Source organism: Mauremys reevesii, linkage group 3, assembly GCF_016161935.1.
Source record: "Mauremys reevesii isolate NIE-2019 linkage group 3, ASM1616193v1, whole genome shotgun sequence".
NCBI lineage: Eukaryota > Metazoa > Chordata > Testudines > Geoemydidae > Mauremys > Mauremys reevesii.
The window spans coordinates 172,726,719-172,752,637 of NC_052625.1; the positions used below are offsets into that span (position 1 = coordinate 172,726,719).

The 25,919-nt window shown below is 40.6% G+C and overlaps 1 protein-coding gene across 4 annotated transcripts in view; it reads left to right on the plus strand.

Annotated features, from left to right (window-relative positions):
• The window catches only part of SNTG2 (syntrophin gamma 2), a 479,465-nt gene extending 457,099 nt beyond the window's left edge, over positions 1–22,366 (plus strand). The window contains exons 17-18 of one of the 4 annotated variants that reach the window (XM_039528152.1): positions 21,617–21,678; positions 22,235–22,363. In XM_039528152.1, the coding sequence (XP_039384086.1) occupies positions 21,617–21,661 (45 nt within the window). In that variant the 3' untranslated portion in view covers positions 21,662–21,678; positions 22,235–22,363. Of the gene's footprint in view, positions 1–21,616; positions 21,684–22,234 lie in introns of all 4 variants that reach the window. The other 3 variants (XM_039528151.1, XM_039528153.1, XM_039528150.1) reach the window with 3 other exon arrangements.
• The last annotated feature ends 3,553 nt before the right edge of the window (positions 22,367–25,919 follow it).

Consider the following 25,919-nt stretch of genomic DNA (forward strand, 5'->3'; position numbering starts at 1 on the left):
TGGGAGAGAGCTCATGGCGTTGGCATGGGAGAAATGGTGCATTGAGGCTGGGGTCACTAGCAGAGCAGACAAGGTTGGAGAGTGGCAAAGTGAAATACAGAGAGACATGTGTGAGGTAATATCTTCTATTGGGCCAACTTCTGCTGGTGAGAGAAAAGCTTTCAAGCCATACATAGCTCTTCTTCGGGTCTGGGAAAGGTACCCCCAGAGTCAAAGCAAAATGCAAGGTGGAACAGATTGTTTAGCATAAGTAATTGGCACATATTGTAAGGGATCATTCAATTTAGAGTGGCCTGTTAACACCTCTGCAGTCATAGGACAAAAAGAGAGGGATAATGGGTTACAGATTGTGGCAATAAGTCATAAATCCAGTGTCTCTGTTCAATTCATGGTTTTTAGAGTCTAGCAGAGTAATGAATTTAAACTCCCAGGCTCATCTTTTGAAAGTGTTGTGCAGGTTTCCTTTGAGGATGAGTACTGATAGGTCAGATCTAGAGTGATCACGTTGTGAAGAGTGGTCACCCACAGTAGAGGGATGTTTTTGTCTTTTATCATTTTCCTGTGTGAGTTCATTCAAGAGTGTAAATATTACCTCACCCACCTTGTCCGCCAAATATCCTGGGACTGACACAGCTACAGCTACAACGTGTGCAATAGTGAAATACAATTAGATAAGAAGGGAAATACAGTCATGAATGGCTTTGAAGGCAATGGCAAGACTTTGCATGTGATGGAATGCAGAAGAGGAAGCCAGTGAAGGAATTTAGGTGGCACAATGGGCAAAATCAGTAAAAACAAGAGTTTTAAACATTCTAAAAAATCCTTCCCCTCTTGTGGTGGTCAGATTTCAGTCTCCTGTTACTTGTGAGGTTATAATCCCATTTGTTCTCCAAAGATTATAAGCAAAACTGTAAATTAGCAAGACCTGATTTTTTTCAACGTTAAAAACGGTACAAATCATGCCTTACTAATCTACTAGAATTCTTTGAGGGGGGGGGGTCAAAGCATGTGGACAAGGGTGATCCAGTGGATATAATGTACTTGCACGTAGGCAGCAGGTTTAAAACAAATAAAAGGAATTATTTCTTCCCAGAACACACAGTCAACCTGAGGATCTCTTTCACAGAGGATGTTGTGAAGGCCAACACTATAACAGGGTTCCAAAAATAACTAGATAATTTCATGGAGGATAGATCCATCAATGGCTATTAGCCAGGATGGGCAGGGATGCAAAACCATGCTCTGAAGTGACCCTAGCCTCTGTTTGCCAGAGCTGAGAATGGGCGAGAGGGAATGGATCACTTAATGAATACCTGTTCTGTTCATTCCCTCTGAAGCACCTGGCATTGGCTACTGTCAGAAGACAGGATACTGGGCTAGATGCAGCATTGATCTGACCCAGTATGGCCGTTCTTAAATGAGGAAATTAAAGGCCACAAATAAAACATGTTTTCCTTTGTAGTTCTATACTGTGAACTGGTCCAGTATTTATTGCCTATACTATCTTATCTGACAAACATATTTAGAGGTGGTCTAATATTTTTGCAAAGGAAAATTGGTTTTGACCAAATTATTAGTAGTAGTATTGTTGATTGGTTGGTTGGTTGTTGCAAGTGTCTGCCTTCCTCAAAAATTTTTGATCTTTCATTAAAAAGCCAAAAGCCTCTTTGGGTATTTTTGGATGAAAACTGAACTTTTTTGTTTGTTTGTTTTTTGACTGTTTTCACTTGAAAATCTTGTGGGTTTTGGCTGTTTTCACCACAATTTTTTCAGTTTTTGGTTGGAAAAAAAATTATTATTTTTTTTAACAAAAAGTCAAAAATTTTGGCAAGGAAATAAACTATTTTCTAACCAGCTTTTTAATTTACTGTTGTACTAACTACCCAGCAACGTGCTTACTACCATCAGTTGAACTACTCATGTTTAGTAAGCACCACACCCAGCAGTGAGTGTTTCCATACTGGATCCTATATATGAATAGAGGCATGTGTTAGTAGGGGAGCCAGGAGATTTGGATTCAGGAAGCTTACTGAGTGACCATGGACGAGTCAGTTTATCTCTGTTTGTAAAATAGGAATAAAAATACTTCCTTATTTCACAAGTATTTTCATTAATGTTTGTTAAGAACATGGAGCTCTTCAGATTGAAGATGCTACGTAAGTACAAAGTATGTGTGAGCATACACACACAAATGTATATGTATAATACAAATGTTGACAGAACAAAATGAAAGCTCATTGAATAGCATTAGAATAAGGTGAGTAGAGTAAAGGTATGCCTGAACCTTGTGGGTATGTACCCTGGCTGGCTCTCTACAAATCCAAGCATTACCTCCTCCATCTTTACTCCTATTTTTTAGCAATATAGTGTCCCACTGTCTCCCTGCTGTCTGAGCCTTTCCTAAACAACATAGTTAAAGGCTCCAGCAGCAGGGAAAGGCTCTGGCAGTGGGAATGCAGTGGGGAAAGGTTCCAGCAGGTCCCTTTCACTGGTGGATGTAGCTACACACCACAGTGTGGATGCAACTTGCTTTTCACAGCAGTGTGTAGTTATGTATACCCTACACACTGCCACCATCGGTGTGCAGTGTAGACATAGCCTTAGGCTTCAGAATTATGGCTTGGACACAAAAGGATACAGCATTCATTCCCCGCTCTACCCTAATGTATTATTGGTACAGTATATGAGCTTAAGGTGCCTAAGGAAGAATTTCAAGGAGGTAGATGATGCCGAATAGAGAGGAGCAGCCAATAACAAGAAACGTGAAATAATGGAAGTTTCATTTCTCTTGAATAGATGAGCTAGTAGATGTCAAACGAAGCTCAGTATGGATGCATTATAACATTCACTTGGCAGCAAACACTATAGTTAATGTTGCAATGTTTCCTGAATTACCCCTAAATTCATATGCTTGTAGCTTTCTGAAAAACTCTCCTTTGGGAATGAAATTTCCATCCATGGTGTCTGGACAAAGGTTCTTTCTCTCTCTCTCTTTCTCTGTACAGTTTGTGAAACATTCCTTGTGTTGTGTTCTTGGATTCTAGATGAGTGAAAAAATACACTTTTCCAATTAAAAAAAAAGTTGCCACTTTTCTTCATACAGATAACCAAACAAATCCTAGACAGTCAAACTTTGCATGTAATTAGTCTCTGATCAAGTTTGGAGGGAAAAAAGGCTGAATATTAATGAAGTTTGAAGAATGGCAAATTGCATTTCCTGCTTATACAGCAGAGAATTCTTTTAAGTTGGAGTTTATGACTTGTAGAGAGAATTGCATAGACATGCACTCTTTGATATGAGAGGCCTTAACAACATACGCTGTTTTTCGTGCTGCTTTGTGGATATTGGGGCAGATCCTGCATGCCTTCCCTATTTATTTTAGTAAATGGGGAAATGCCTGATATCAGGTGGCCAGATTGAAAATATTTCTAAAATTAAAGTTTACATTAATGTATAATGCACTAACATGAATATGAACCATATGTTTCCCATTTTATACACACAGCGCTGCCTTTCTGGCAACATGGCCCTCATCCTCCCAATCAGCCCTAGAAACTCATCAAAATCTCTCAAAATGGCTGCTCTATGTCCGTCACTTTTGGTCCCTCTCCTGGCCTTGGGTTAGTTCAGAACCATCCACGAAACTCAATTGAGGAATCATCTTGAAAAAGGAAACCCGTTCAAGGATTACACCTAAAAATTGCTACCCAGCTGGCATTGTTTAGGCAAGAAACAAGCCATTTTTTTTTTCTTTCTGACACTCTTCATTTTGTCATTTCAGCCTCCCTCACAGTCTGTTTGTCTGTTTTAGCCCGCTAAATATCCTGACACACACCTAGACTGTATGGTCCCTGGAGCAAGGACTGTCTTCTTTCTTGTCAGTATAGCACCTAACACAAAATGACCCTGATCCTTGATTGTGTTACCTATGATTATCTTAATACAAATAATAAGGATTACAGCTGATGTTTGCATTTCATCACGCCCTGGTGATTTGAAGACATCTAACTTGTCTAAGTAATTTTTGACTTGTTCTTTCCCTATTTTAGATTCTGATCCTACTTCATTTTCACTGGCATTCACTATGTTAGACGTCCAATTGCCACCAACCTTCTTGGTGAAAACCAAAACAAAGGAGTCATTAAGCACCTCTGTCATTTCCACATTTTTTGTTATTGTCTTTCCCCCCTCATTGAGTAATGGGCCTACTCTGTCCTTGGTCTTCCTCTTGTTTCTAATATATTTGTAGAATATTTTCTTGTTTCCTTTTATGTCCCTAGCTAGTTTGATCTCATTTTGTGCCTTGGCTTTTCTAATTTTGTCCCTACATAGCTATGTTATTTGTTTATATTCATCCTTTGTAATTTGACTGAGTCTCCACTTTTTGTAGGACTCTTTTTTGAGTTTTAGATCATTGAAGATCTCCTGGTTAAGTCAGGGAGTTCTCTTGCCATACTTCCTATCTTTCCTACGCAGTGGGATAGTTTGCTCTTGTGCCCTTAATAATGTCTCTTTGAAAAAGTGCCGACTCTCTTCAATTGTTTTTCCCCGTAGACTTGCTTCCCATGGGATTTTACCTACCAACTTCCTGAGTTTGCTAAAGTCTGCCTTCTTGAAATCCATTGATGGATGTACTTTTACTTTATTCCATGCATTGAATGCCCACAGATATCAATGAGGATTCAACACTGACAGTACATTTGAAAACTCTTTTCATAGCTAAAACATTGGTGAGAGCAGTCTGAAATCTTGTGTATAATCTTCTTAAATTACTCCCCTTCTGACTAGTTATTTATCTTGATACAGTAAGTGCACTTAGATTAGGTAAGAGTAAGCCCATAGTATAAAATGAGGAGGTTTGTAAGGAATTTGCTCTTTTCAAAGGTCCATATGCTTCATTTGGTCTGTGTGTAGAATGCTAATTAATGTCACTGAGGGCTGAAAGTCAATCAGAGTTTTTCCATTGATTTCACTGGAGTTTGGATCAAATCCTAAAATCCTTTAAGACAGTTTTTGTATGTTATGTGATGTAGCTTGCAAACATTATAATTCAAGTTTAAAGTTTTCTTTGGCCAGAGCTGGGAACTGTTATATGAAAGGCTATATTATAATGCAGAAAAAAACATGACCATGCACTTCATTTTAGTTGGAGAAAAAAAAGAATAAATAAACAATAAAACATATCAACAACAATATTTCTTCTCTCTTGGTATTTATATCTAGTTGAGATACTGATTAATAATTTACATCTACTGTACATAAAATGTACATTTAGAAAACTTATTTCCATATATGCTCCATATCTGTCAGGCAAGACAGAAAAAATACTGTGTGGCTTCTGATATAAAAAGAATCAGAATAAGCATTATGTTTACTTTCTTCAGAGGATTTTAACTAACATTTTACACTTCAGTTTTCTTTCACAATTAGATCTATTTTTGCATATGAAACCTGAATTAATATTTTAGCAGCTAGTTGTCATTTACCACCAATTACAACAAAGTGAACAGTTTAGTTAAGTTCCCAAATAGTCTTTGTTCTTTCAGGGTAATTTCTGAATTAATATTTCTTAATCTATTAATTAGCCACATGTGAAAGCAGGATCCTAAAGATTCTTGCCTCTTCCTTTTTAAAAATAACTTGAATATTTTTAACCTGCTTTAATTATTTTTTTTTTAAAAACAGCACAGTCAGCCCATCAGCAGTTACATTGCTATATCGGCTGTACGTAGGTGTGTTCATAACTTTACTGCTTTTACTATAGGACAGAAGAGATGTTTGTCTTGGAAATGTTACCTTTTCCTTGCTAATAGCATAGTAGTCCCTGATCTTGAAAGGGGCTGTGCGTCTGTAATTCACATTAAATCCTTCAGAGTTGAGGCTGCTCAGCACTTCTCTGCATGAGGAATTTTGTAACGGGTGTACTATATAAAAAGTTTGGTCCGGTTCAGATTAGAAACCTTATTGTGGCCACTCTTCCCATTAATACAAGAAGTAGTAATAAACTGTCTACAGAACTGGAGGTGGTGGTGGTGGTGGAGGAGGCAATTTGAGCTGCTCTTGGTATTAAAAGCTACAGAGGAGGTAAATCTGGGTGGGGCTTTAGCCTCACCCACAGTGGGTTGCCAGGCTGCACTGGCATGAACATAGGCTACACCTGTTTCATATGTATAGCAAGGGATGCCTCTCAGCATGCTCCCCCTAGTGCCCAGGAGATATTCATGTCCTATAGAGGTATACTGCCTCCGGACACTATTGCTGAAGCTATGCACCTCTTCCTTCTCCCAATCATAATACAAACTTTTAAGAAGTACAAATGAGTCCTGAACAACTGATTCTCTAGAGGCCAGATTTTCAAGTGATCAGCACCCACAACTGGGTCTAGATTTTTCAAAATAACTCCCAATTAGCCACCTAAATAAGGGCCAGACTTTTTAAAAGTGCTCAGCACCCTGCAGAACCCAATATGCTGAGCTCTTATAAACAGCTGTCCCTTCATTCTCCTGCCTAAATGGGAGCTGAGCTCTCTTGTAAATCTGGACCTCATTGTGGGTACAGAGATCTTTTAAAAGTCTGGTTCTATGTGATTATGTGAAGCATATCCAGACCTCTTTGTTTTAGAAATCAGACTGGAATCTTACTGAAATAGATTTATTTGAGAGATATCCCGTGCTGCTTTGTGTCAATGAAGTTGGAATTACCATAAAGACCAGCTGTTCCCAAGGTAATTCCTTTCTTGCTGGAACCAAACTGTGCAGATGCACTTCTGCTAGTTGGGAAACAAGTCAAATGTAGAGTTTAAATAATGTTAAGGGTTTTTTTATTTTATTTTTTTACTAAAACATATACAGATATCAACATGTAGCTGAATTATCCTCATGATTGACTCATCCTGCCACGCCTAAAGATTAAGGAAGTTCTGAACAGTGAGAATACTAATATACTGCATGGTCATCAATGCTGCACAGTAACATAAATGCAAATAATGATATGAGTTAAGAACAAGGTTTCAGCTTTAACTCTGAATTTGCTGGCATTTGTGGGTTTGTTAAACATACTTATTTGTGCCTTAATGACATTTATGCTAACATCACAGGAGAGGAACCCAGACAGGATAAAACAAAAATCCATTCCTTTACTACAATACTGGTAGTTTTTATAAATTACCCATTTGATATAGGCTCTTGATTTAAAGGCAGGGACACTGTGTATCACTGAATCTCCCAGACTATAGATCTCAGGATCACACTCTATATAAGGTTATTAAGTCATTGATGAATTGTAACTTCTGTGATTGATGGCTCTTTGGAGAAAGATAAGCAGCTACGTTTCAATATAAATAGTATATTAAACCCATAAAAACATATTTAAAATATTATTTATAGATAGGGGCCTGGTCTAGTAAAGCACTTTAACATTTGCTTAGCTTTAGAAACCTAAGTAGCTTGCTGCTGATCATCTGTGAAAGCACATCTTCAGAACTTGGGTGTCCTTTTGTTACTTCTATTGTAGGTCACTATTACTCATTGCCACCTCATCAGACCCCAAGTTTGAAGTTGAATCCTAGTGAGAAAATCAGAAAGGAGCAGAAACTCTGGCAAGTCAAGGGCAAACATAGGATAAGACAGGCCAAGAAAGAATCCGAAGAAGAACTAGCTAAGGACACCATTTTTTGTAAAGTACAACAGAAGCAGGAAACCTTCCAAATAGTCTGTGAGGCCACTGGATGATCGAGATACTAAAGGAGCACTTAAGAATGAGAAGGCCATTCTGGAGAAGCTAAATTAATTTGTTCTGTTGGTCTTCACTACAGAGGAGATGGGGGACATCTCCACACCTGAGCCATTCTTTTCAGGTGACAAATCTAAGGAACTGTCCCAGATTGAGGTGTCAGCAGAGGAGGTTTTGGAACAAATTGATAAATTAAAGAGTAATAAGTCACCAAGCCCAGATAGTATTCACCCAAGAATACTGAAGAACTCAAATATGAAATTGTGAAACTATTAACTGTGTTATATAACATATTGCCTAACTCAGCCTCTGTACCAGATGACTGGAGAGTACCTAATGTAACACCTATTTTAAAAAAAGGCTCCCCAGGCAACCCTGGCAACTACAGGTTGGTAAGCCTAACTTCAGTACCATACAAATTAGTTGAAATTATACTAAAGAATGAAATTATCAGACACTAAGGAAAATGCAATATTTTGAGGAAGATGCAACATGGCATTTGTAGATTTCTATGAGGGAGTCCACAGGCATGTGGATAGGGGTGATACAGCTGATACAGAATATTTAGACTTTCAGAAAGCCTTTGACAAGGTCCCTCACCAAAGGCTCTTAAGTGAAGTGAAAAGCTATGGGATAAGAGGGAAGGTCTTCTTAAGAATCAATAACTGGTTAAAAGATAGAAACAAAGGGTAGGAATAAATGATCAGTTTTCACCATGGAGAGAGGTAAGTAGCGGGGTCCTCCAAGGATCTGTATTGGGACCTGTGCTGTTCAATATATTCATAAATGATCTGGAAAAGGGGTGAGTAGTGAGGTGGCAAAATTTGCAGATAATACAAAATTATTAAAGATTGTTAAATCCAAAGCTGACAGCGAAGAGTTTCAAAGGGATCTCACTAAACCGGGTGGCTGGACCACAAAATGCAGATGAAATTCAGTGTTGAATTTCAGTACTGCACATTGGAAAATATAATCCCACCTATACATACAAAATAATGCGATCTAAATTAGTTGTTAATACTCAATAAAGAGATCTTAGAATCATCATGGATAGTTCTCTGAAAACATCTGCCCAATGTGCAGCGACAGTCAAAAAAAGCTAACAGAATGTAGTAACCATTAGGAAAAGTATAGATAATAAAACAAAATATAATGCCACTGCATAAATCCATGATAGGCCCTCACTTTGAATACTGCATGCAGTTTTGGTCACTTCAGCTCAAAAAAGATGTCTTAGAATTGGAAAAGGAGCAGAGAATGGCAACAATAAGGGTATTGAACAGAGATGAAAAAGACTGGGACTGATCAACTTAGAAAAGAGGTGATTAAGGAGGGAAATGATGGAGGTCTATAAAATTGTGGATGCTATGAAGAAAGTGAAGAGTGAAGTGTTATTTATCCTTTTACATCACACAAAAACCAGGGGTCACTTGATTAAAGTAATTAACAGCAGGTTTAAAATGAACAAAAGGAAGTACATCTTCACACACTGCTCAGTGAACCTGTAGAACTTGTACACATGGGATGTTGTGAAGGCCCAAAGTATAACTGGGTTAAAAAAAGAATTCAATAAATTCATGGAGGATAGGTCCATCAATGGCTGTTAGCCAAGATGGTCAGGGAAGCAACCCCATGATGTGAGTGTCCCTAAACCTCCAACTGCCGGAAGTTGGGACTGGATGACAGGGGATGGAGCACTCAAAATCGTAACGTTCTGTTCATTCCCTGAAGCACTAGGATTTGGCCACTGTCAGAGACAGGATATCAAGCTAAATGGACCATTGGTCTGACCCAGTATGGTCATTCTAATGTAAAATGGCCTTTTCCTTTCAATAATGATAAATCTGTGTATGGGGGAAAAAATAACTGAGACAAGAAAGCATTCATGCCTGATGTTATAGAAAGCCTGCTTGTGACCAACTAATTAAGAAATTATACTAGAACATTTTGGTCATGAAAATACAAATGCTGAAATGCTGAAAGGTCACTGAATCACTGAGTTATCTGTAGAGTATCCCTTCCCTCCCCCGCCATGTTACTTTCTTTGTCCCCTTTTGTGCATGGTCAGCTCTCCCCATCATTGTCACAAGCCCACTGTGAGTTCTGCCAATTTCCTGAAAAGGAGAGTGGCAAGTCGGCTTTTATTCTTCAAACTAGGCAAAAATCTGAGCTGCAATATATGAGGCAGAACAGAGCGCAGGACAGCCTTTTCCTCTGAGCACTGTAGAGTAAGTATCTCCCACATTTAGGTCTAGCTGGAGTCAGGTAGGGAGTATTTCTCTGTTGGGATTCCCTTCAAGACCTCTTTCCACTTGGCTTGATCTATTTACTTATCTTACTTAGCACAAACACTCTGTTTTCAGCCTAATGATACATTTACCTCCCCAATCCTATCTTCTAAAGAATAAGTTCTCTCCCCCGTCCCCATGTGTTTAATTATGCATGTCAGGACAGACCTACCTATATCCCCCAGTTAAAAGTTTTCCTCTTTGTTTCCTCGAGGACTCTTGCTACCTTTGCTATTGTTTCATTTCCCATTAGCTTCCCCCAACAGCCTCTTTTGATTTTATTCTATGCATTCAGGCAGAAGAATATCACACAGGTAAACTGAGATGCATATGATATTTATAAAAAAAATAATGAACTTAGCTCTGTCATTCTCCACAATTATCCTTTAATTTTTATAGTTCAAGGTAAGCTATACCAATGATCCCTCTTGCTGTCTCTCCTTGGACACCCCCTCTTTTTAGACTGGATGTCCATAGTACAGCACCTCTGTTCATCAACACTGTCTCCTCATCAGGGCCAGATGGGTTTTGGGCTCTGTGATAGGCTCTCCCTCTGAGTGCTGTGACCACTATGAAAATGCAGTGACAGAGAACAGGTTGTTCAAAGCAAAGTATTACTTAGTTGTTAGCAGGAATACAAGAGAGAGGAAAAGGGTTAAACCAACAAAATGCCTGTATAAACATTATCTGACCTAAACCTTAGCTTTTCCTTGGAAGTTTAGGCACGTCCCAGTAGTCCCAGACACCCCTAGTATTGGAGCTGGATGAGACCGATTGCATCCCTTGCAGCCTGTGTCTCTCTCTCACTCTGACCCTCATGCAGTGTCTATCCTTTGAGTTCACCGGAAGTCTTTTATCCATTTCAAAGTTCCTTTGTCAGTCGTAGAACCTCTGAACCTGCTCAATCTGGTTTATGCATCTCATCAGAGAGATCAGAAATAGACTTTCAGCAGTGGATTCATTTTATCGTCTATTAAATAGTGGCAATTCAGTTAGTCTGTCTTCCTGGAAAGGAGTAAATCTCCTGGGCTAAGGCCACGTATACACTAAAAACTCATTTGATTTAAGTTATGTTGGCATAAAGCTGCTGCAGTTAGTATATTGCTGTGTGCATGCATACTGAACTCCTCGCATTGGCATTGCGCGTACTCACCAGGAGTGCTTGTGTCAACGCACAGTGCCATGTACCGTGGATAGGTATCTCAGTGTGCTACTTGCCATCATCCAGCGTACTCTTTTTTGGGAAATGTATGTAATGTGTGATGGGGCAGAAATAAGTCGTTCATGGGTGACTGGGAGCAAGGGGTCAAATGCCCATCATGAAAGTTTCTTCCTCCCATAATACATCTCCCATAATTTTTGTGCCTTTTTAAAAAATCCCACAAAACTGCACAGCACTTCTCACTACCTGCTGTCTCTGACAGAAGCAAGGATCCCACGCAGCTCTGTACTATTATCATGAGTGTTGCAAAAACAGGATGAATGATCCTTGGGTATTTGCACAGCCACCGGAAGAACCACAGCAGTAGGAGATGTGACGATTTCATGGAGGACAGGTTGCTATGGGACACGGTGAAAACCAATTCAAGGTTGTTGTTGGTATTTATGGAGCAGCTGCAGATGGTGGAACACCATTTCTGGGTCCGAGAAACAAGGACTGGCTGGTGGGATTGCCTCATAATGCAGTTTGGGGACAACAAGCAGTGGCTGCAGAACTTTCGGGCATGAAAGGCCACATTCCTGGATCTGTGTGCCAAGTTCACCGCAGCCCTCCAGCTCAGGGACACCAGAATGAGAGCTGCACTGAATGTGGAGAAGCACATTACAGAAGCTTGCAATGCCAGAATGTTACCATTGAGTGGGAAATCATTTTGGAGTTGTAAAATCCACAGTAAACATGCAAGTATGCAGAGTCATTAATTGTCTCCTGCTACACAGGACTGTGATTCTCGTAATGTGGAGAACATAGTGGAGCATGTGCAGAGTGGGATTCCTGAACTGCGATGGGGCAATGGTACACCTAGCCCTATTTTGTCACCAGACCACCTTGCCACAGCACACATCAACATCTATGTAATGCAAGTGTTGGTGGATCACCGAGGATGCATCATCAACATCAGTGTGGGCTGGTCAGGAAAGTTGCATCTTAAAGAACATGGGACAGTTCAGAAAGCAGCAAGCAGGGACATTTTTTGTTCACATGCCAATAGTAATCCTGCGTCACCCAGGATACCCCTTGCTCCCCTGCCTCATGAAGCCGTACACCGGCCACCTTCACAACACTAGGGAAACATCCAACTACAGGCTCAGCAGGTGCAGAATGATGGTTTCACATGCTTTTGGTAGTTTAAAGGGACGCTGGCATTGTTTACTCACAGGATTGGATCTCAGGGAGAAAAATATCCCAATGGTTTCAGCTGTCTGTGGTGTTCGGCATAATGTCTATGAGGCAAAAAGAAAAAAGTTGCCACTGGGGTGAAGCGGATGGGTGGAACAGTTGTCTGCTGAGTTCAAACAGCCAGACAGTAAGGCTATTAGAAGAACTCAACACAGAGCTATGTGGCTGAGAGAGGCCTTGAAATAACCCCTTCGCCATCAGACACTGGTCTGGTGGACTGTGCTCTATCTGATCCTGAAGTTTTGGGGGCTGTTAGGAATTGTGTGATGCTTGGCGTACATTTATGAATATAACTCTGTCTGTTAATACACCTGTTAATTTTGCGGTTCTTGTTGTACATTTGTAATTATTATGCCATCTATGTCACTGATCCTATGAGTTCTGTTACCCTGTACAATAAGAAGTAGTGAGTGCTTTCAGTTGCACTAAGCATTCTGCAGCATATGTTGTGAAGCAATAAAGATGAATTATTTACCAAAACTAGATTTTTATGGCATACCAAAGTCAGCGTAAAAAACAATGTGCAATTAATCAAAAAACACATACAATGAAAACTTCTGAAACAAATTAATGGAATAGAACTTAACAAGGGGAAAGAACTTTCATGTCCATTTCAGTTCCTTTTGGCTATGCATACAGCAAGCCTGGTTTTGTCTGGTCAGTGTATGTGAAGCTATGTTCATCCTTACTGTCCCCCAGGGCAAAGTGGTAGGGTTATGGATGCAGCCCCTGAAGTCATATGGAATGTTGGGGGGTGTAGAGAAATGCTAAAATTGACTGCAAAGGGAGACAAGCCCATGACTGTTGAACATGTAGGTCAACTAGAATGTGCAATATCTGTGTTTGCTGCTGGAGAAGCCCAATTACGTCCTGATGCATCTCTCTTTCCTTTTCCTGCTGGGCATCCTATCTGATCTTTCCTTCTCCATACTGTCTGAAATATTCACCTTTCTGGCTCTCTGTTCACAGTCCAATGAAGCACTGGCTTTCAGAATCTCACTGAACATATCCTCACATCTGCTCATCTTTCTCCTCCTTATCATGGACAGGTGTTCCGCGGGTGTGGAGGGGATGGCCCATCAGGGCTGCAACAGCAACAGCGACAGATAAAACACACAGAGGTATCATTGTCTGTATAATCACCATTGAAAGTGAACTTTAAGTTTCAGAACTCCCTTCCCTTGCTCCCGGAAAGTTTGAAACAAGACATGTTTATTGACATTTCAGTCTTGGAGAGTGCCTGTGCACAGCACTACTCTCCAGTCCCAGTCATGGTGAGTATAGTCCAGCAGGGTTGAGGGGAATGAGGAGAGAATTGTTTAGTTGCATGAAACAACAAAATTTTGTCCCCCTAAAGTCCATGGGTATGAGTGCAGGGCAACGTCACTGAGCACTGGAACTATTTTTCACAGGCACTGATGATTTTAGCTGGCATCTCACTTCTGAGGGTAACAAAGGAATAGAGAAGACAGCTGCTACTGATGTCTCAGAGCTGCCTGGTCCCACCTGCAGCTAGCCTGTTCACTGCAATGGTGCCTGCTGAAGTCATCGTGGACTGGTGTGGGAACGTGTACTACCATGGAAGAAGGCTGCTGTCTGAATTAGATTGCGGTTCGTTCAAGCTTGGTATTGCGTGAGGAAAAGACAGGCAGGACCAGGGTAACACTGAAAAGTCAAGTGGCTGCATTTATTTAGGGACAGGTTACAACTTGGGCCGGGGAAGGAGGCAATTTCCAACTGGGACTCAGATAAACAATGCAAACAAATTTAAACCAACAACAATGTACTGTAAACTGCTCGCCACACCACACTAGATAGTCAGACACACCAATCACACAGATAGGAATCAGGTTCGTCAGGGCGGTGCCCGGTGCAAACACAGAAAAGAGACCCACAGGCCACTGCCTCAGCCACCCTTGCTTTCACACAGAGGGTAAACCCAGAGTGTGGTGCGGCTGCAGCTGGGCAGATTCCACTCACTCAGACCGCGGGGACTGGACCCCCTTGGTCAGCTACCCTCTAAGTAGAGGCAGCTCCCCAGTTAAACACACACACACTGGACGCAGACAGAGCAGTGATTCATTCACAACAACGATTCTGCATTTAACAATTTGATAACAACTGGAACAATTATACATCCTAGCTAGGCAAATATGCAAATTTACAATCCTGAGCAGCACTTGGTATTAAGTTAGGAAGGGGAAAAAATAAGGGGCTAGCCAAACTGACTGTCAGAAATCAAAAAATAAATACCGCACTCCAGGCGCAGCTGACCAGCAGAACAGACACCAGAAGCATGACGAGCCGATGGAAATAGATCCAAAACGATAAATCCAAAGCGATAACAAATCCAAAACAACACGACACGAGCTAGCTATAACGGGAGGAGACCCTGGCTGAAAGGTTGATCAGGCCCTTCAGCTGACACGCGGATACTCCACACTACGAGCTAGCTATAACGGGAGGAGACCCTGGCCAAAAGGTTGATCAGGCCCTTCAGCTAATACGCGGATACTCCACCAAATAAGACGATGGTCAAGACAAGATTTTTTGGGGGGAAACCTAGTTTTATCAAAAGGTCTCACTCCCTTGTGTCGGTCTCTGATTGGCTCCCTGGTTCCCCCTCCCTCCAGGTTTCGAGCTGTTGCCACCCCACGTCGGAAGGATTTGCACACGGCACACTGGGATATCTGGGCAGAATTAGGTCTCTGTATACAGTACTTCGGAGTTGCTAGGCAGAACTAGCCTGACCTCCAGACGACCGGGCCCAAAAAGAGCGGGAAAAATGCACACAGCACCAAAATGTTGCACACGACATCACAAGTTGCTGGGCAGGATCAGGTCTCTGCACACGGTACTAGCCCGATCCTTAGATGACCCGGCAGGAGAGAGAAGAAAAACAGGAACACAGGAGAGCATACACAGCCAGTGTTGCTGGGCAGGATTGAATCTCTGCCCTCTCCTATGCAACAAGAACCTGGTCCAAGATGGAGGCTGCCTTGTCCTTTTAACAGGACAAGATGGCCGTGGACCGACAATTGGCCATACAGAGCCATAACCATATATCGGATTGCGACAGCTGCCATCCCTAGAAATCATCAGGAGAGGACTGCAGAGTACCTCCATGAAAGTTTAATTGAGATCTCTCAGGAGGATTCAAACACTGTACTTCAATGGTGGCTCAATGCTGTTTGGGAAGGTGGTGTTACTGTGTTGCCATAATGGGGCTTATGTCCACGGGAGATAAATTTAAGTATAGACCCATGCACAAATGGGGCACTTACGTCAGCCTACCTTTGTAGTGTAGACAAGGCCTAAGTTAACTCATGTTAACCACATAGCAGACATGTTATAGTAATCATATAGACAGAGATATATATTTATAAAAATAATACAGCTATCTCCCCCATTCTATAAACAAATGTGCTTTGCTGTATATACATTACTATTACAGAGTGTCAGAGGTCTCTTTATCTTTGGCTGCCAAGGAAATCAAGCTAAATATCTCAGGGTATGTCTACACTACGGGATTATTCCTATTTTACATAAACCGGTTTTGTAAAACAGATTGTATAAAGTCGAGTGCACGCAGCCACACTAAGCACATTAATTCGGCGGTGTGCATCCATGTACCGAGGCTAGCATCGATTTCCGGAGCGTTGCACTGTGGGTAGCTATCCTGTAGCTATCCCATAGTTCCCGCAGTCTCCCCCCGCCCATTGGAATTCTGGGTTGAGATCTCAATGCAAAAACAGTGTCGTGGGTGATTCTGGGTAAATGTCATCACTCAATCCTTCCTCCGTGAAAGGAACGGCAGACAATCATTTCACGCCCTTTTTCCCTGGATTGCCCCGGCAGATGCCATAGCATGGCAATCATGGAGCCCATTTTGCCTTGTCACTGTCACTGTATCTGTACTGGATGCTGCTGACAGACGCGGTACTTCAGTGCTACACAGCAGCATTAATTTGCCTTTGCAAGGTAGCAGAGACAGTTACCACCCCTATTGCACCATCTCCCATTGTAAATTGGTGATGAGATGACGGTTATCAGTCATTTTGTACCGTCTGCTGCTGTCATGGGTGCTCCTGGCTGGCCTCGCTGAGGTCGGCCGGGGGCACATGGACAAAAATGGGAATGACTCCCCGGGTCATTCCCTTCTGTATGTTTTGTCTAAAAATAGAGTCAGTCCTGCCTAGAATATGGGGCAAGTGTACTAGAGAACCAGAGAGCACAGCCGCTCCATGTCAGAGCTCCAGAGATCCCGCAGGAATGATGAGCTGCAAGCCATTCTAGGGGGTGCCCCAGCAACAACCCCACCCATTGCTTCCCTCCTCCCCCAACCCTCCTGGGCTACCGTGGCAGTGTCCCCCCATTTGTGTGATGAAGTAATAAAGAATGCAGGAGTAAGAAACACTGACTTTTTAGTGAGATAAAATGAGGGGGAGGAAGCCTCCAGATGCTATGATAGAACAGATTTGTCTCCCCATACAGCGATCAGATTCAGTATCTCCTGTACGGTCTATGCTGGAGCTCTTTTTGGATTTGTGACTGCATCGCCACCCGTGCTGATCAGAGCTCCACGCTGGGTAAACAGGAAATGAAATTCAAAAGTTCGCGAGGCTTTTCCTGTCTACCTGGCCAGTGCATCCGAGTTCAGATGGCTTTCCAGAGCAGTCACAATGGTGCACTGTGGGATACCGCCTGGAGGCCAATACCGTCGATTTGCGGCCACACTAACCCTAATCCGACATGGCAATACCGATTTCAGCGCTACTCCCCTCGTCGGGGAGGAGTACTGAAATCGGTTTAAAGAGCCCTTTATATCGATATAAAGGGCTTCGTTGTGTGGACGGGTGCAGGGTTAAATCGGTTTAACGATGCTAAATTCGTTTTAAATGCGTAGTGTAGACCAGGCCTCAATCTAAAATGTCAATAAAATGGAGCTGCTGAAAAGAAACAAAAAGTCTTAGCTATCTGAGCAAAGTTGTTAATTACAAGAGAATTAGAAATACAATAGTTACAGCAAATGGAAAAATCAAACATTATAAGGACAATGAAATGTACAGAGAAAAAACCTGATCCCTCTGCATCTAGAAAATAACACTATGCTGGGAAATATTCCCTTCAAATTCCAATAGTCTTTCATTCTAGTACTTTGTATCTAAAAATAGATGAGATGTAAACCAAGGTTCTGATAAACTGTGTCCATTCAAAATCCTGTATGAGTGTTAATCACGGTAGGATTAAGCCTGGTGTCTTAGTCAAATTCCAAGTATATTCTGCTTATCTACAATTCTTTTTGCAGTTTCAGCTGGATATGGGGTTCTTTGTTCAGTTTTGAGTATCTGTGTCATGTTGCTCTGCTTCCAGAGTTGGAGAAGTGGTCTTTATGTATAAAGTACTGTATGAACAGCATTGGGATGCTTAAAGTCAAAAATTCTGTAAATGTATGATCATTGTCTTTATCAATGAATTTAATATGAAAAATTATGTTCATTTTCAGAAAGCTCTACTTGGCAATCTTGGGCCTGATCCTGCAGCCCTTACTCATGTGAGTAATCCTCACTCACAAAATATTCCTTTTCAACAGGACACTATATGAGTAATCTTCACTCACATGAGTGTTTCCATTGACCTCAATAGGATTGCTTGGGTGAGTAAGGACTAATTGTGTGAATAAGGGTTGCAGAATTGAGTCCCTAAAGAGCTGGGAATTTAACAATTTTTTCTTAGTTTATGAAAACTATAGAGAAATGTTCTGTCATACAGAGAAACAGCTCCTGCCAATAAATGTATGTTACATAAGAACATAAGAATGGCCGTACCGGGTCAGACCAAAGGTCCATCTAGCCCAGTATCTGTCTACCGACAGTGGCCAATGCCAGGTTCCCCAGAGGGAGTGAACCTAACAGGCAATGATCAAGTGATCTCTCTCCTGCCATCCATCTCCATCCTCTGACGAACAGAGGCTAGGGACACCATTTTTACCCATCCTAGCTAATAGCCATTTATGGACTTAGCCACCATGAATTTATCCAGTCCCCTTTTAAACATTGTTATAGTCCTAGCCTTCACAACCTCCTCAGGTAAGGAGTTCCACAAGTTGACTGTGCGCTGCGTGAAGAAGAACTTCCTTTTATTTGTTTTAAATCTGCTGCCTATTAATTTCATTTGGTGACCCCTAGTTCTTGTATTATGGGAATAAGTAAATAACTTTTCCTTATCCACTTTCTCCACATCACTCATGATTTTATATACCTCTATCATATCCCCCCTTAGTCTTCTCTTTTCCAAGCTGAAGAGTCCTAGCCTCTTTAATCTTTCCTCGTATGGGACCCTCTCTAACCCCCTAATCATTTTAGTTGCCCTTTTCTGAACCTTTTCTAGTGCTAGAATATCTTTTTTGAGGTGAGGAGACCACATCTGTACACAGTATTCGAGATGTGGGTGTACCATGGATTTATATAAGGGCAATAATATATTCTCAGTCTTATTCTCTATCCCCTTTTTAATGATTCCTAACATCCTGTTTGCTTTTTTGACTGCCTCTGCACACTGCATGGACATCTTCAGAGAACTATCCACTGTCCCTGCCTGCAGGTATATGGGATCTTGGGGAGCAATTACCACACGGGTGGGGTGCCAATTAATTTCTTTATTAAAGGAAAAAGGAAATGGTGGGAATTTAACAATGAAATACAATGGAATGGGGTGTATAGGGTGTTTACAATAGACAATGATGGTGGGGGGGGGTTCTTATTGAACAGTGTAGGGAGTTCTAACAGTGGGGTACAGTAAGTGGGGTTTAGCACAATGGGATACAGTACAGTTAATAAGCAACTCAACTTTATATAGGAACAGCTCTAGATACAGCATGGAATGTAAAACATACCAAAAAGAGATGCAGAATAAAATGGTAGCTTCTATATAGAATGGTCAACAATCTTAGATAGAAAGTATTAAGTGGTTGGTGGCCTTATACACGATGTAACACAATTGGCAATGAGAATAGTTCAGAGGGTGATGCAGATGCAGGGGAAAAAAGCAGCAAGGGGTTTGGGAAGTTCAGAGGGGGATACAGACACAGGGGAAAAAAGCAGCAAGGGGTTTGGGAAGTTATGACTTATTAAACTAAAGAAACAAAACCTATGGTGCACCTTATGCTATGGGAAAGTTACAGAGGGCAGAGTGGTATGTGCCCAGAATACAGCCCCCAAGGAAGCCAAGGGAGGTGGCTGCAGCAGTGGATACAGCTGAAAACAGTGAGTCCAAGGCAAAGCCCACAGGTGCAGAGCTTAGCAGCAGCACAAACTTACTTTTAGTGGCAGAGTGCCATGGAGTTTAAGAGAGATGTTTTAAGACACAGACCAAGGTTTAGCTTGAGTCTGTGTGCTGGGGAGACAGAGCCAGCAGCTAAAATAATAAAATAAAAGTATAGAAAGTTTCACAGAGGGATTCTTACCAGCCCCCAAGGCAGCAGCAGAGGCAAGAAGCAGGCACAGCAGCAGCATCAGAGGATGCAGAGAGGTCTCAATTCGTTCACAATAGTCAGGAGATCTCCAGGCAAAATTCGTTGTTCATGGGAGGGCAGTTTAAAAACGGGGGTACGCTCAAAAATAAAACGAGAGCGGAGAAAGGACCCCCCAGAACTCCTGGCTGATCAGACCAGGCAGCAATGCAGGAATCTTTCTTTCTGAAGTCTGTTCAGAAAATGTCTGGTTATAAAGGCGAACCCAGGCAGTTTCCCACCAGTAACTCTGATTGGTTCCCCTTCTTACAGGCAGGGAAAAAACTGCAGGTAACCACAGAGGCAAGTCTGGGCAGAGTCCTGTGCAATAGGTGACTCAAAAGCACATGAGGTCTATGACTCATGCCCAGGATCTTAAAAAACACAATAGGTCTTGCAGCTCTGGGCATTGCCTACCCTACACCAAGCCCAGGTTTAACAAGGTGATAACAGGACTAACCCTTTGAACAGGGCAGTGGTCCCACTTAGCATGCAGCACAAGTGGCCATCCCTTTGAGAAGGGCAATGGCTCTTGTTAAACAACTTAAGGGGCCCTCCCTTTGAGAAGGGCAGAGGCCCTGGTAAACAACTTAACAGCCAGGGAGAGGCAGCCACAGAGGAGAACAAGAACAAAATGGAGTAAGGGCACAGCTTTAAGAAACAAAATGGAGCTGTAACAGATATCCACAATGACTCCAAGATCTTTTTCCTGACTCGTTGTAGCTAAATTAGCCCCCATCATGTTGTATGTATAGTTGGGGTTATTTTTTCCAATGTGCATTACTTTACATTTATCCACATTACATTTCATTTGCCATTTTGTTGCCCAATCACTTAGTTTTGTGAGATCTTTTTGAAGTTCTTCACAATCTGCTTTGGTCTTAACTATCTTGAGTAGTTTAGTATCATCTGCAAACTTTGCCACCTCACTGTTTACCCCTTTCTCCAGATCATTTATGAATAAATTGAATAGGATTGGTCCTAGGACTGACCCTTGGGGAACACCACTAGTTACCTCTCTCCATTCTAAGAATTTACCATTAATTCCTACCCTTTGTTCCCTATCCTTTAACCAGTTCTCAATCCATGAAAGGACCTTCCCTTTTATCCCATGACAGCTTAATTTACGTAAGAACCTTTGGTGAGGGACCTTGTCAAAGGCTTTCTGGAAATCTAAGTACACTATGTCCACCGGATCCCCCTTGTCCATGTGTTTGTTGACCCCTTCAAAGAACTCTAATAGATTAGTAAGACACGATTTCCCTTTACAGAAACCATGTTGACTATTGCTCAACAGTTTATGTTTTTCTATGTGTCTGACAATTTTATTCTTAACTATTGTTTATTCTTAACTGTTTATTCTTAACTACAATGTTCTTCAATGGTGAAGTGCTCTAATAACTAGTTTTTTCCAGAACGCAACCTGTAGTTTCAAATATACTATTTGAAGCAATTTGGTTTAGGAGAGATCATAAAATACTATTATGGCAAATGCAAATGTCCAGTGCTTTGAATTATAGCAGAGTAAAGGATATACTTTGTAACTAAGCATGCTTAGTAAATGTCCTGAATGTTTTCCGTTCAAAATGAAAAACATCCCAATGGTTTATTTGCCAAGTGGACACTTTATAGATTACTTTATAGATTCCTGTAAATTGACCTATTTTTAAGCTATATTCATCTACCAGAAAATCATCCATTTACTGGCTGGTAGCGATTGGAGAAAGAAGTGATATAAGTGGCTCAAAAAGTAAGGTATGAGTTACTAAAAGTAGGAGGGAATTTATGAGAGAAGCAACTCTGACTTACAGAGCCAGAGTTTATTGATTGTGTGTCTCATGACTTTTTTAAGCAAGCAGTATTAATATACATCTTCCCAAATTTTGTATGCCTATCAAACCACTCTAAAATAGAGTGTAATATTTAGGAATTACATAGTTTATGGTCACCTTTCCATAACAAATTCAGTCAGAGATGCACGAATCCACTGTTGCTTTATAAATGCAAACTGAATAGTCTATTTCAGTTGTCATGCTGTGTAAAATAAAAAAAAATAAAAAAAAATAAAATAAAAAATAAAGCATAGAGAATGAAAAGTAAATTGTCATAATTCAAGGGTTGTTAGTCAACCAGGTAAGAGAATTGATCTTTTAAGATTATTATTTTTAACCTTACAGTTCCATTTGAAGTTCCAGATTTTCATGTAAATAACACTGTTATTTGCTAACCTATCTTTTTCTCACTTTACTTAAAATGATTGGATGCCTAATGATTCACCTCTATTTTGTCTTTTATTCCTCTTTCAGGAACTTGAATTTCAGGATCTGACAGCGGTTTTACACTGTATTCACTCCTTTATGGCAGCAAAGGTGGCATCACTTGATCCAGTATTTATAGACAGCCAGAGCATTGCAAGAAAATACATGTACAGTAACTGAAATCCAATTCTGTGTTGTGATTATTGCAAATAAATTATTTTCTTAAAGAAATTAGTTATTTCATGCACAATATTGCAATTCTGTGTGATTTTATAAGGAGCCTATAGTTGTGCTATCAATAAAAATGCTACTAGTTTTCATATTTTGTTCATCATTGTTAAATCTCATGCGTTAACAAACATTAATTCAAACTGAGTCAGTTTGTTTTCTTTAACATTAATCTAAATTCTGGAATGTAAATGTTCATAGCATAATATTTTTAATGTTATTTTGATTTTTTTTCTCAGAAGTTGCATCATGGTGTAAAAACGGGGACCAAGATTTGCCAGTTGTGTGCCTGAAGTTAGGCTCCTAACATTTGTCCTGGTCTTCAAATGTGCTGAGCAGGAGCAGCTCCAGGCACCAGCATGCCAAGCACATGCCTGGGGCAACAAGCCACGGGGGGAGCTCTGCCAGTCGCCACGAGGGCGGTAGGCAGGTTGCCTTCGGCGGCATGCCTGCGGAGAGTCCATTGGTCCCGTGGCTTCGGCGGACCTCCCGCAGGCAAGCCACTGAATCCGCGGGACTGGGGACCTCCCGCAGGCAAGCCGCCGAAGGCAGCTTGCCTGCTGTGCTTGGGGCGGCAAAATACCTAGAGCCGCCCCTGGTGCTGAGCACACAGAAACTTCTATAGACTTCACTATGGAAGAAAAGGGCAAGATTTTCAGAAGTATTTAAGGAAGTTAGGTGCCCAACTCCCATTGAAGCTAGTGCAATAGGCTTCTAACTTGCTTAGATGCTTTTGAAAATCCCACCCCAAGCTACTTATATAGGTGCCAAAGGGGCTGATTCTTCAAAGTTCTGAGCACTCTTACCCTGATCCAGAAAAGTACATACACACATGCTTAAATCTCAGAATATGAGTAGTCCCTATTAAGTGACAACGTGTAGTTAAGCATGTTTAAGTGCTTTGATGGGTCCGGTGAAGAGTGTTAACTACTCATGTCAGGCCAGGCTTCAGCTACAGTAGTACCTTGGAAGATTTGAGCTCTAAATTTGGATTTAGGGACCTAACTTGAAGCTCTTATTTTTGAAACCTTGGCCATGGGTTTCTTTGCTGTCCATTGATAAATCCCCTCATTACTCATTCTTCCACTCATTCATGTATAACACTGTGTTCCCCACCTTTGGTTGTGCTCCTATGTATTAGGATTGTACATAGGATTATGATTAGCTTCTTGAAAAAACTATTTTGTTTGTGTGATGTATCTACCCATAAAGACTTTCTCATTATTTTCCAAACACTGTGGGTCAAATTCTGACCTCATAAGCTTGCATGTGAATCCAGCTGACATCAGTGAGGGATGCCTGTGCTTAACAAAGGAAGAATATGGCTTTGCTTGGGATTTGTTCTAACCTACTTCTGCATAGTGTATCCTTTCTGATGAAAAAATTTGCCTAAATGCACAAATTACCAGCTGTTTAGAATATATATATATATATATATATTTTTTTTAAAAGGCATTTTCATCTTATGGCCTTTCCCTTCAGCAAAATCTCAAGCATTCCATGCTGCTCTAATAAAAACCACAGCTGTTCTCAAGCTGAGTTGTGAGCATCAAATACTAAATAAAACAAAACAAGAAGACAGACAGAAAACTCTAAATACAGCAATAGTTATATTATAACTATTTTAAATTGACAGATAACATCAGAGGTAGCATTGGCAATTACAATGTTTGTTATATGCCCCAAGACATATTAGAAGATTTATGTCCTCTTGTCAACCAAGCATAGAAGATAAATATTTATTTTTATTTATTGTAAATAAATATTTATTATCAATATGGTTTTCTATTTTTAACAAATGCCATTTTAATTTTATATTAAATATTTTTCCAAAAACATTTTAGTGTCTTTTTGAAAACATGATTTTAACCAAAATGTTACATATAACTGTTTTAGATGTTTGAGTTTTTGAAATTATACATTCACAAACTAAAAATATTTTTTTTATAGACTGGTCTCAATTGTTAGTAAGAATAATTTAAAAATATACATTGAGCATGTGAGTAGGAATGATGGGGTTGATTCTCTGCTCTGTTATACTGGTTTCATGAAACACATAGTTAAACGCTAGCAAAAAACTTGTGCAATGGAGTGGAAAATCAGGCAAGTTACTGTTAGACTGAAAATACATATTCAAGCCTCCAAGAGTTTTTAATGTTATAACATGAGTATCATATAATAAACCCCCAGTATGTGCATCTCAAAAATATTGAGAATAAAAACTTAACAAAGAGTGAGCTTAGCTTATTAAAATATTCAGTTTCTTACCCTCTTATGAAATGTCCATAAATATGTCCCACAATTCGTAATGAACTATGTTAAAATAAAAGCATAAGAATTTTGCAAGAAGAATAAAGCATCAAACTAACAACTATTAAAAGGTAAAGGAACAGAGCAAGCAAGTCATTTATTAAATTGCATTCTCTTCCAGACTCTATTCTGGCTAAAGCACAGCAATGAGATTAGCTTTATGGTGTTTTTTTAACACAGATTGGGGCAATGGAACTACCAAAACTTAATGATTTGCAAATTCATAAAATCATAGGACTGGAAGGGACATTGAGAGTCTTCCAGTCCAGTCTCCTGCACTCCGTAAGAGTTGTAGGCCTTAGATAAGATTTGTATTTCCAAGAGGTGCTCTACATCTGTGCTGACAAATTTAAAAGCTTTTTTTTTTCTAGATTGACTTCTCCATTTTACCTGGCACAATCTGTTTCCATATGAGAATTTCCATTTCCCTTGTACTGTAACTGATTGGGGAAAAAAATTCTGTATAGTGAAAGGTGAGTGATAACCCTAAATATCAGTAATGCACTTAAACTGGAGCACTGTATCTGAAATACCTCTCACCTATCCTCAAAATTTGTGGCTCAGGATTATCTACATAGCGGCCTGAACCAGAGCTCAGCAACATGCCAAATGTTTAGAGCAGTTCAAACTGAGATCCTCTTCTCAGTCCAAACGCAGGTCCGTCTCTAGTGTATAGAAAGTAATGGTCTACATGGACTCAAATGAGGAGGTTAGTCTCTTGCATGTAGTTTAGAGATAAACCAGATCAGTCAGATTATGACCAGCTCTGCCCCATCTGGGAAACTGTAAGAACCATTCTGCCTCCTCAGCAGACCTCCAATCTGAGGAGAAAAATGTCCTTTATTTTCTGGAAATTCTTGCTCCCATAGGAGTCACAATTCCCTACATAATAGCATTGTTAGGAATAGATGTAATACAGACTCCTTTGAGGCATCGCGGAAATCATCCTTCCGTCCCTCAGATTTATATTGTGAGATAGGCTGGGGCATCTTCCCTTACCTTTCAAGACACTAAAAGATAGACTGTCATTCGCAGAGGCAGGAGTCTGGAAGAAGATAATCTTGCAGGCTATAATCCTTCTGTGTGCCTCCTTAGTTGGCTATGTTTTGAATTAAATTCCATAGTTATTTCACTATTGTTTATATTGTATCTTAAGACTGTCAAACATGCAAAAGTAGGGAAAAAAGAATTTTAT